Source organism: Megalobrama amblycephala, linkage group LG10, assembly GCF_018812025.1.
Source record: "Megalobrama amblycephala isolate DHTTF-2021 linkage group LG10, ASM1881202v1, whole genome shotgun sequence".
In the NCBI taxonomy this organism is placed as follows: domain Eukaryota; kingdom Metazoa; phylum Chordata; class Actinopteri; order Cypriniformes; family Xenocyprididae; genus Megalobrama; species Megalobrama amblycephala.
Window position 1 is genome coordinate 27,077,847 of NC_063053.1, and position 11,513 is coordinate 27,089,359.

General features: G+C 37.7%; 1 protein-coding gene across 1 annotated transcript; it reads right to left on the minus strand.

Annotated features, from left to right (window-relative positions):
* Window positions 1–3,817: 3,817 nt before the first annotated feature.
* Window positions 3,818–9,210, minus strand: LOC125277246 (N-acetylneuraminic acid phosphatase). Its single transcript, XM_048205594.1, has 2 exons — window positions 9,058–9,210; window positions 3,818–5,503 (listed from the first exon to the last, which is right to left on the minus strand). Exons 1-2 carry the CDS (start codon window positions 9,157–9,159, stop codon window positions 4,859–4,861), a joined length of 747 nt encoding a protein of 248 aa, XP_048061551.1. The 5' UTR covers window positions 9,160–9,210; the 3' UTR covers window positions 3,818–4,858.
* Window positions 9,211–11,513: the final 2,303 nt, after the last annotated feature.

The following is an 11,513-nucleotide window of genomic DNA, read 5'->3' on the forward strand; positions in this document are numbered from 1 at the left end:
TGAATGTCTCCGAGTTCTAATGAATAATTACACTGATTTAAATCTTGCAGGCTTTAAAGGTGCTGTGACATCCCTGTCGGTCGTTACTTGGCAAAGAATATACACTAACAAGAAGCGACACCCAATAGAACATTCCATTGCAATACCGGTGCCCAGCAGTGGCCCTGCGTTTCCGCCATTTTGTGGTGAAAGCGAGTCGGCAGTCCACTAGTTTCTATGGCAATATCAGCTGCTTTGTTAAAACAAAACGTACATTAAAAGATGCACTGTATTTGTAAACTCTTTGAGTTTTATTTTATGGGGGATGATGTGACGTCCCTGTCGGTCGTTACTTGGTGGGTGTGTGTGTGTGTGTGTGTGTGTATATTGCATCTGTTTTGCAGGTGACTGGCTGGCTGTGGCTTCATTGGGAGCACCGGCACGCAGGTGTTTCTTGTTCTGCATAAAAGCAGCCTCTTCCATTCAGCATGGTGTCACTGATCTGGTTTTGCGTTGGACTTTGTGGCAGCTTTTACCTCTTCGTGTCCATACTTATGGCTCTAGATGGCTAACTGTTGGCTTATTTTAAGCACGTATGTAAAATAAAGCGCAGGTGTTTTGTGACGTAAACGTACTCGTCCTCTCCTTATTTGTAGTGATCCTTCGCGATCTCAACAGTGCAGTGTGTAAATTTTATAAATGAGGGTTCTTTCTAACCTCTTCACACAATCTCTTGTCCATGTAGGCCTCCATTGTCACTGGCTTGCATGCGCTCCTGTCTGTTCTGTTTAGTTTTGTGAATCGACAACCCCAGGGTAAGGTTGCCACCTTGTGGATAAACTAATTACTGCAAAAAAACTTATTGCGCATGTGCGTCATCTGCATACAAGTATGTGTGTTTACAAAAATACGGCGGTGTGCATACAGTATCCGCATACTCTTCTGATGACGAAATTCACACGCACACTGTATGCTGACCCTCACATACACATAAAACGTGAACTATACGTGGCTTAACAAGGAGCTTGACAATGTCAATGACAGTGTCGGCCACAGAGGATTGGTCTCAAGCTGCTGAAACACTTGGACAATGAGGCCCTCCCCTTGAGATCTTTAGGGAACTTCGCAGTATGATGGATCTCGCTTTGAGAGTCACCAAGATGACGGCCCGGTCCTATTGGCCGCACTATGGGAAGCCTGGTCTTTTTGGGCAGGCACCTGTGCCTGACCCTCAAGGATTCAGATAAAGTTGTCCTGCTATATGCTCCGGTTAACCCGACCGCAGTCTTTGGCAACTCAGTACAGTCCATCTCGGAGTGCTCCACTGAGGCTCAGAAGCAGTTGAAAGCCATGAGCCGCTTTATGCCAAAACGCACCGAAGCACATCCTCCCTCACATTCTCCCTTTTCTTCTGCACAGCTCTGCCAGTCGCCTTGTCTGTCCCGCAGAAAGAGCCAGAGCTTTGGGTGCATCCCAAAGATTCAGGGCCAACGCAACATCCATTCCCATTTCTATGTGAGCCCACCTCTTACCAGTGCGCTTGCAGGCCATAATGAATTTACTTTTGATGTTCAAATTAAGGAAAACCCTCCCCTTGAAATGCTTTCAAAGAACACTCAGGCTGATGGCTGCAGCTGCGCCAGTATGTCATCTGGGTTTGCTTCATACAAGGCCACTTCAGCTTTGAACAGTAGACTGTCCTGTTTCATGCTTGGCACACGGGCATACTGTGCATCCCAGTAACTCGCTAATGCCTGGATGCAATTGCGACAGCCCCTTGGAAAAATATAATTATGTACAAAAGGGGCGTGTCGATAGGACAAGTGTGCAGATGCAAAACTGTCACAATGAATGCATCAAGCACTGGGCTGGGGAGCCCTTTGTGATGACACACCAACTTTCTGTGTCTGAATGGACACAGAGAAAGCGTGCCACGAAAACTGTACAGAAATGAGATCAGTTCAATTAGCTCTCTATTGCTTTTAGGATTTTGTCACCACCATGTTCTCATATGCTTGGACAACATGGCAGTAGTTGCATACTCTGGGGCCGACCTTGGATGCTGAAATCGTGGCATAGAGTTGGATTGGCAGGGAAGACAAGAAGCTCTGTTTTTGCCAGGTTGAGCTGCAGGTGATGTCCCTTCATCCATTCCGAGATGTCCGCCAGACAGCTTGAGATTCATGCAGCTACTGTGGGATCATCTGGATGAAATGAAAGGAAAAGCTGTGTGTCATCAGCATAGCAATGGTAGGAGAAACCATGTTCTTGTATGATGGGACCCAGTGATGTAGTGTATATGGAGAAGAGGAGGGGTTCTAGAACTGAACCCCGAGGAACCCCTGTGATCAGTTGATGTGCTTTGGAGACCTCCCCTCTCCAGGCAACCCTGAAACCTGTGAGATAGGATTCAAACCAGTAAAGTGGGGTTCCTGCGATGCCCAGTGATGACAGGGTGGACAGAAGGATCTGATGATTCACCATGTCAAAAGCAGCACATAGATCTAGCAGAATGAGAACTGATGATTTGGAATCAGCCTTCGCAATCTGTAGGGATTCAGTGACCGACAGTAATGCAGTCTCAGTTGATCTCTCTTGAAACTGGTTTGGTTGACATCCAGTTGGTTATTCTGTGAGGAAAGATGATAGTCGGTTGAACACAACCCGTTCAAGTGTTTTTGCTATGAATGGTAGGAGAGAGACAGGTCTGTAACTGTCTACAAGTGATGTGTTTAATGTGGGTGTTTTCAGCAGTGGGGTGACCCGAGCCTGCTTGAAATAAACAACATAAGACTGGCCCCTCTGTATTAAAGGTGCTATGGAGGATGTTTTTGACGACTGAGAAACCAAAGACTGTTAGTGAGTTTTTGAAATGAGCGCATGCGTAAGAACAACCCCCCCTCCTTCACAGTTCATTTCGAGGGAACGCCTCCCAAAACTCATGCACAAGTAATGGAACACGAGTGTTTGTTTACCACCGGCATTCGCTGTGTCGTGTTAGTGTGTTCATTATGTCAGACTCACCGCAGGTAACTCATAATCTGCAGTTGTTACTCCTGACAATTGCATGCGCCACCTGTGGAAAGTTACTGGAGCACGCACGTCTCTCACAAGGAACATCATGGCAGTGATCGACAAGCCAGAGGGCCAATCATTTACACGATGATCACACAAACGATTGGCTGATGTTTTTAAGGCCCTACCTAGTGCACAGATGATGTATATTGTTACTGTCTTTAAATACAGTCTGCAAGATCTCATCTCAGCTAAAACAGTTTCTAGTTCCACAAGAAACACTGTTGTAGTATTTTGGTACAACGTTCCATTGATATTGATATAAACACTCTCCACATGATTTGTTTATAACAGTTTCTAACAGTAATAATCGCATAAATATGGTATGTGAATTTTCATTCAAATTAATGTAAAAAAGTTTTTGGTACGGTCTATTTTACATGCAAATTTAATCATATACTTACAAACATTTCATAAATGTCCAATGTAAATAATTATTACATATCTTGACATATACATAAAGAAAAAAAAAAAAAACATTGAAGCATACAATGCATGTGTGCTAGACGTAGAAGATGTTGATTATTTTTTCCGCTTCCTGCACACCATGGTGTCCGTTAACAGGCACTGGACTGGAACCAACCAGATGGCTCTCCTCATGTGAAAGACTATTTCTTCTTTATGCTCATTTGAAAATGAGCAGGAATTCTAAAAGACTGAGAAAACTCACCTCTGTTTACTTAAAGCACCCATTTAAACAGACAAAAAGTGATTATTACTAGAAATAGAGAGGCAGAATAACATCACGGTAAAGACGCAATGCTTCTTGTCGTGTTATGTAATTTAATACAACGTTCAACAATCATGATCCCACGCAAGCTCTACTGCACAAACTGAGCATCGGTGGAATAGTCATTGTTTTCTCCATCTGCTCGCATGATTACCGCCAGTGTTAAGAAAGTTACTCTAAAAAAGGAATTAATTAGTAGCTACTAATTACATCATCACAGTGTCATTAGATTACTTATTACTAATTACATATCAACCTTGACCAGTTGAATAATACAAGGATAGACATGAAACTGCACTTTTGATTCTTTTAAATAAACAGTATATAACTGCATACATTATTCTTGAACTGACCAAAGTATTCAAATAGAATTCTTCTATAGTCTATACAGTATTTAATGCAATTACATCAGAAGTAACTGTAATTAAATTACAGAAAAAAAAATTAAGTTATCCCTTATTTTTCCCTTGAAAAAGTAAAGTAATTAAATTACAGCAATTAGATTATTAGTAATTACTTACACCCAACACTGCTGAACGCATATACCTAAAAACACATCACCCATGATTAATTTATTCCACAACTTAAATTGTCCAGTTATGAGGTTATAAAGATAAAGGTCTGCCATGTTGGAATTACAGTTGAGCTTCTGTTTATGTTCACTGATCAATGTTTCAATCATGAACAAAAGCCTAAATTAAATATGTTCATCAAATAAAACGATTGTGTCTCTTCAGAGAACTTGGATTGAACTGCTTGATTCATATGGATTTCTTTTACAATCTCCTTATGAACATTTTGAAACGTCAGACTCTTAGGTGAATAATTTCAATGGAGAGAGAAATATCTCAGATTTCATTTAAATGATCTTCATTTGTGTTCCAAAGATGAATGAAAGTCTTATGGGTTTGGAATGACATGAGAGTGAGTATTGAACATGGATTTTCATTTTTGGGTGAACTATCCCTTTTTACCAGACAATTACCTGACATAAGTCATCTCATTTTTCTTTAAAAAAACAAAACAAAAAACTAATCTAAAAAGGTCTAATCTTTAGGTCCACATATGTAGACATCATTTCAACATCAGTTCAGCTAGAACATCATTCAGATTGAGCACACTAGGTACAGTGTAGTCTGGAGTCACGGAGCCCTGCGGGAGAGATTTACAGTCACTGTTTATCCATACGGTTGCCCGCACTCCTGCATTAATGCCTCCCTGGATGTCTGCACTGAGTGAATCTCCCACCATGATGCAGTCCTGTGGCCGAACTCCCGCAGACTCGAAGCAGCGAGTGAAGATGGAGCACGCCGGTTTCTGCTCAGGATGATCTCCTCCGACTACCACCACACTAAAGAGATCCTCGCATCTCACCGCTTCGATCTTCTCCCACTGCGTCTGAGTATCGCCGTTGGTGAGCAGAAGCAGTTTGTAATTTTTCTGCAGTTCTTCCAGGAGAGATCTAACCTCAGGAGACAGAGTCAGCACCTGTAAACGTGTGTTCTTCCACATGTAGTAGCAGCTGCTGGCCAGATCTGGATCAGGATCTGTGCCCTGTGTCTCCTGTAGGGCTTCATACCAGTGATGGATCCTGACATCATCTATTGTTTTTCCTTCTGATGGGTCAAACGATTCATGAAGAAGCTTTCGTAAAAAGCAATTACAGATGTCTGAGATGTGGTTTTCCTGAACATGTGTTGACTTCAGCAGCTCATATACCTAAAGAAAGAACACTGCGTAAATCATAAAATCTATACCTTTTATAAACAAAAAAGGTACAGTTTGGATTTAGATTTTTTTAATGAAAAGACATCCATATATTCTTAAGAGTTGAGTAAGTGTCTAAATAATTTTTGAGAACGATATCATCTTTAGGTCCACATTATGTAGAACATCAGCTAGAACATCATTCAGAGTCAGGACACGAAAGACCAAAAGACAGTCTTTTACTGGGGCTAATCTAAAAAAAATATACCATCACTTTCCCGTTTGGATTATAAATCTCCCTCTTTAGTGACTTCTAGCCCTTTAAACCCACCGTTGCCTTAACAAAAGATCTGTGAATAATAAGGCGTCTCACTTTCCTGATATTACAGACAGCAACCTGGACTTATTGTTTTTAACAGAAACTTGACAAAGTGATGGACTTTATTTTAATACCATTACTCCCCCTGGGTACGGAATATTTGGTTCTCCTTGACTTTCAGGTAGAGGTGGGGGTATCATTGTGCTATTTAATTTGAAACTTAGCATCAGCACTGACCTATAAACATATTTATATCCTTTGAATGTCTTGTTTTAAGTATCTCTGCCTCGCAATCTACTGTCGTTGCAACAGTCTATAGATCTCCAAAGATTAAGGAAGATTCTATGTCTGAATTTATTGTCTCTGTTGTGTTTTAAGTTTAATATTCCAGGGGCCATCTTAAGGCTAAAAGTAGCTCCTAAATTGCAGATTTAGGAGAAACTCTTAAAAATAATGGGTGTGTCAGTCCTAATTTTAGGACTCCTAAATTTTTGCTCTAAGAGTATTTCACAAAGCATTTTAGCGCTAAAACTAGCTCCTAAATCTGTGAAACGTTAGGAGTAGTCAAGAGAAAAATATGTGTATATAAAAATATGTGTTCTAGGCTCCGAGCCTAGAATTTAGCCCAAAGTTCTCCTCATATCCCCAGCCGAGAGTGAGGAGCGGGGTGAGGAGGGATGCAGAAAACTGTCGAAGTAACTATAGGGGAGTCGGCTCTCGTCTGTGTATATACTCCTCTTTAGGAAGCTGATTAGAAAGACCGTTTGAATGTGTTTCTCCCAAGCTTTGTTTATAAAACATCATTTGTCGCTTGCATTTTGCATTCTCTTGAGATGCAGACATCCAAGAGGCGGACAATTAATTGTATATACTTTAATTAGTTTTAATTAGTGACACTTAGCCTACATTTTAAAAACCTTTTTTTGAATATGGCAACATTTTTATTAAAATATTTATTTGAATAGGGCATTTGTATTTTAAAACCTTTATTTTAATGTGGAAACATGACACCTCATTCTACAATATTTCTATGATTAAATCGCTGACTCCTCCCCCATCAGCCAATCACTGTGTGCATACTCCATAGCAACAAGGTCAACCCCGCCCTTACTCTTAGCTTAAGACTTCAGTCTATTCCTTAGTAAAAGTTTGTCTCAGCAGCTTTGTGAATAGGTTTTAAGAGAAAACTCTTAGCTAAGAACTTTTACTGCTATTTAGGAGAACTCTTAGTGGTAAGATAAAATGTTTTGTGAATACGGCCCCTGGAGATTACAATAAACAAATTGATCACCAATTCCACAACTAATTCCACAACGGCCAAAGATTTTTTGGTGCTGCTGGAATGTTTCAATCTTACTCAGTTTGAAAATAGCTCTACTCGTAGCAAAGGTCACACACTAGACCTGGTGATTGCAAATGTGTTGTTTGATAATTTAAATAGCTACCAACATATCTTGTCTTTCCTTCCTGGCAACATTTTTTAGAATGTGTTGTTGCTTTACAGCCTTTCTGTTAATAATCTTTTTGAGCAGTTTCAATCTGGTTTTTGAAAAAATAGATATGGCCTTGGCTAAAGTAACTAATGACTCACTTTTTGGCTTCTGATGCTGGATCTCCTACTATTCTTATTCGCTTAGACATTAGTGCCACATTTGACACTGTGGGACATAATGTTTTAATTTAAACAGTTTTTGATATTTCTGGCACTGGTCTAGATTTTATTTGACCGGACGCACACAGTTTGTTGCTTTAGGGGAATATAGATCTAATATTGGACCAGTTTCTACTGGCATCCCTCAGGGCTCAATATTAGGACCCTTACTTTTTAGTCTATTTATTCCCATTTGGCCAACTTTTACAAACTCTAGGTATTAAGTATCATTCTTATGCCGATGACACACAGATCTATTTTCATTGTAAACTTGGTCAAAGTGAGTCTTACTGCTTACTAAATGTATTTATGAGATAAAATAATGGAAGGCTAATAATGTTCTTTGTTTAAATGGTGACAAAACTGAGGTCGTGCTTAATGGTTCTCCTCATCAACTCAAGAAGACTGGCAAATCATTGCTGTTTTTGTAGGCCTACTTGAGTTTCAGAATAGAAAAAGGGGAAAAAAAGAGGAATCTAGGAGTGATCTTTGATTTTTCATTGACATGTGTACACAGAATTTTGTGAAGACTTCCTTTTTTTTCTTGGAGATATTGCAAAATTGCATCCCATGATATCCCTTTCAGTTGCCCTAAAAAAAACGTTTAAAAAAATCACAAGGGTTATAACTGGTGTGTTTTATGTCAAAGATAAAGCATTAAATTATTTAGAGGCTTTGTGAACCCCAGACCTTATTTCAGGCGATTTAGCAAAATCCCATTAAAAAAAAAAAAAAAAAAACATAGACTTTAGCGCAATGGACCCGGAAGTCCTAAAACGCTAACTCCGGGTTTTGCATACAAAAACACGTCATCTCTGAGGTACTCTATGCGCTTCGTACTGGGATTTCTAAGCATACTCTAAATAAGCTACAGTATGTACAACATTCTGCAGCTAGAATTTTAACTAGGACTATTACAAGAGATCATAATATTCCCATTTAAAATCATTGCACTTGCTACCGGTTAAATTTAGAGTTGATTTTAAAAACCTTATTCTGAAATAAGCACTTCACGGACTTGCTCCGGAGTATTTATCTCAGCTTTTCTTTTTTTTTTTTTTAAAGTTGGCTTATTGTTGATTGTGGTAAACATTGTTGATTCCTTGTTGTTTTAATAAACCTATGTACTATTGTTGCTTTATTTTGTATTTTTCCCTGTATTTCTACTCTGTAAAGTGCTTTGAGAAGCTCCTTCAAAGGTGATATAGAAAATAAAGTAGTTGTTGTATTTATTATAAATATTATAATTATTATTATCATCATCATCATCATCATAGTACCATGGTAAGTGTCCAAAAAACATGGTAACACACCATGGTACTTTGATATACTTCTGAGTATGTAAAAAAAAAAATACTATGGTATTACCATAAGCAGGGTAATACCATGGTACTTTGATTGACATACTGTATACTTCAGAGTACGTCAAAGAATATGTATGTGTCCAAATACCATAGAAATACCTTTTTCCTTTAAGCATTTAATAAAAAAAGAAAACATAGAAATACCATGGTATTGTCAGCTGTTCTTTAAAGCGTCAGTTTAAACATTAATCATATTCATTCATTTAAACATTAATCATATTCATTCATTTACCTTCTGAATGGCAATTCGTCCTGCGCCAGCTGTATCGACCAGCGTGTTATCCAAGTCAAATATAATCGATAAAACTCCTCGATTTTCCATCATATTACACATAAACGTCCAATATTATCTACAGTTCCGGACACGCGGAACTCCGGCTACTGACGTCAGACATGTTGCATTGTGGGAGATGTAGTTCCCGAGAAGGAGAAAAAAAAGAGAGAGAGGGAAACAAACATGGACCGATTACATAAATTGCTATTTTTTTTTTTTTTTTTTTTTTTTTTTTATTTAAGACTGTTGATAACTTTTTAAAATCAGTTACATAAACATACCTACATAAAAACATGGATTGGTCTAATTTGATACCAAAAGGTAAGACTGATTGATTGCAACCAGTGTTGGGGGTAATGCATTACAAGTAACTTAGTTGTCAGTGTAATCAGATTACTTTTTCAAGTAACTAGTAAAGTAACGCATTACTTTTTCAATTTACAACAAAATATCTAAGTTAGGCTACTTTTTCAAATAAGTAGCCTAACGCAAGTAACTTTTTTTAGACTAAATGTGAACATGCATTTACTCATCTCACTTGCACAAAAACATTCAGTATTCCTTAAAATGAATAAACACAGTGAAATGCAATCTCAGAATTTTTGCAAACCTGTAATTAATTAACTAGCTATATTAAATTACACAAATATACTTTGGTTAATAATTGAGATTAAATACATAATGTCTTTGCTGCTGACCTTCAATAGACCTAATTCAACCATACTAATAAGCAAAAAATATTTTAGATTAGATTTAGAAATAAGAACTAGAACTTCCTATGTATCCTATTCTTCTTTAATCCAGATGGCAGCACAGCTGAAAGGTTTGTTTTTGAGCTGTGCCCTCTACTGTACAGGTGTAAATTTCCTTCAGCCTGAAGCTTATTCATTTCACTTTTGGTGTGAAAGGGCATTTTTGCCAAAAATAGAACGTTTTTGTTGTTAATAAAAAACAAACAAGCAAGCCCAGCCCCGGTGAGAAAAAGTAACAAAGTAACGCAACTAGTTACTTTTTTTTTAGGGAGTAACGCAATATTGTAATGCAATACTTTTAAAAGTAACTTTCCACAACACTGATTACAACTAACTGCTAGTTGGTCATACTAGTTTTTAAGACAAGTCTTATTATAATGGCTGTTTATGCAGGTCTGTAGATCTACTTATTAGATCAAACTTTTTGCTTCTTCATTTTTTCAAGTAAAACATTTCACCTAAAAATACATATAATTATTAGAACTATTAGGCTATTATTATTGGTGGAGGTGTTTTTTTGTTTTGTTTTTTATTTTGTTTTGTTTTTTTGTTTTTCATTCAATTATTATTATAGAAATATATCTATAGGCTATGATAGGCTATGTCAACATTGATAGGTTATGTGAACATTGGAAATGTAATTGTAAAATTTAAAATTGTAAAAACTGTATATTCTGCAACACAATTAGCCATATTTATGCTTGAGAGAAAGACACTGCTCTAGCAGTAAGACTATACTAATATAGCACACGACATTGTAATCAGGTGGAAAATCTGAGCGGTAGCTGATGTCGGAAGACGTGCGAGTTGGCAGCTACAAATGAGGTTACGTGAAAACTTCAGTTTGTTCTCAAAAAACATGCTCTTTTTCAGGTTCTTATCAGATTACATGTCCTGTCCTTTGAAAAAAAAAAGAAAAGAAAAGAAAAACTTGTCTGAACTTAACCTATGTCTAAGTTTTTATCTCAAGATAGTGTAGGCTACGTGTGAGAAGTAGGCTACTGTCTTTAGTTGCCTCCTCATCTTAACCATGTGGCAAGTTACTGTATTTTACGATTTAGGTACATCTAGCCAGGGCAGATACAAATTAAAGAATCTGAAAACATTGCACAAATGCACATTTTTTTAATATAATAAAGCAGGTATAGGCCTATGCAAAATCTAAAAAAAAAAAGCTAAATTTAGCTAAATTTTACTTACAGTTGAAGACTTTGCCCATGTACTGTTTACTTCTAACATTGTTTTTTTTTTCACTAGAACACTTATTTTAACACAAAATGAAAAAGGAAATCATTCATTATTATACTTGAGATTTTTTTAAAGGACAGTAGCTAACTTAGCCTATTCATAATTTTCAAGCAATTAAGATGCAATTACAATCATGGCCACATGATGGCATCATTACAGCGAAGTGAACACTAAAATTCAACCACATATCTAAAACTCGGTCCATCATGGCCAACTTGGGCATGGCTGAAACTTGTGGATCTTTTAGTTAGACTATTGGATTGAAGGATATCATCTTCAGTAAAACAAAACTGAATTCCTTATCACAACATCTGTATGGTATGCTGCAAGTCTGCAAGACTGTATCATAGAGAATGAAAGCAGAACCTTTGGGAAATCATTCAAATAGCTCACCTAAAAATGAGATTTACTCAA

Bases quoted from the DNA above. Each gene is read 5' to 3' on its own strand.
- LOC125277246 (XM_048205594.1), bottom strand. From the start codon at position 9,159: ATGTGTAATATGATGGAAAATCGAGGAGTTTTATCGATTATATTTGAC. The intron at 5,504-9,057 runs GTAAATGAATGA...TTCTTTCTTTAG, and splicing joins GACGAATTGCCATTCAGAAG to GTATATGAGCTGCTGAAGTC.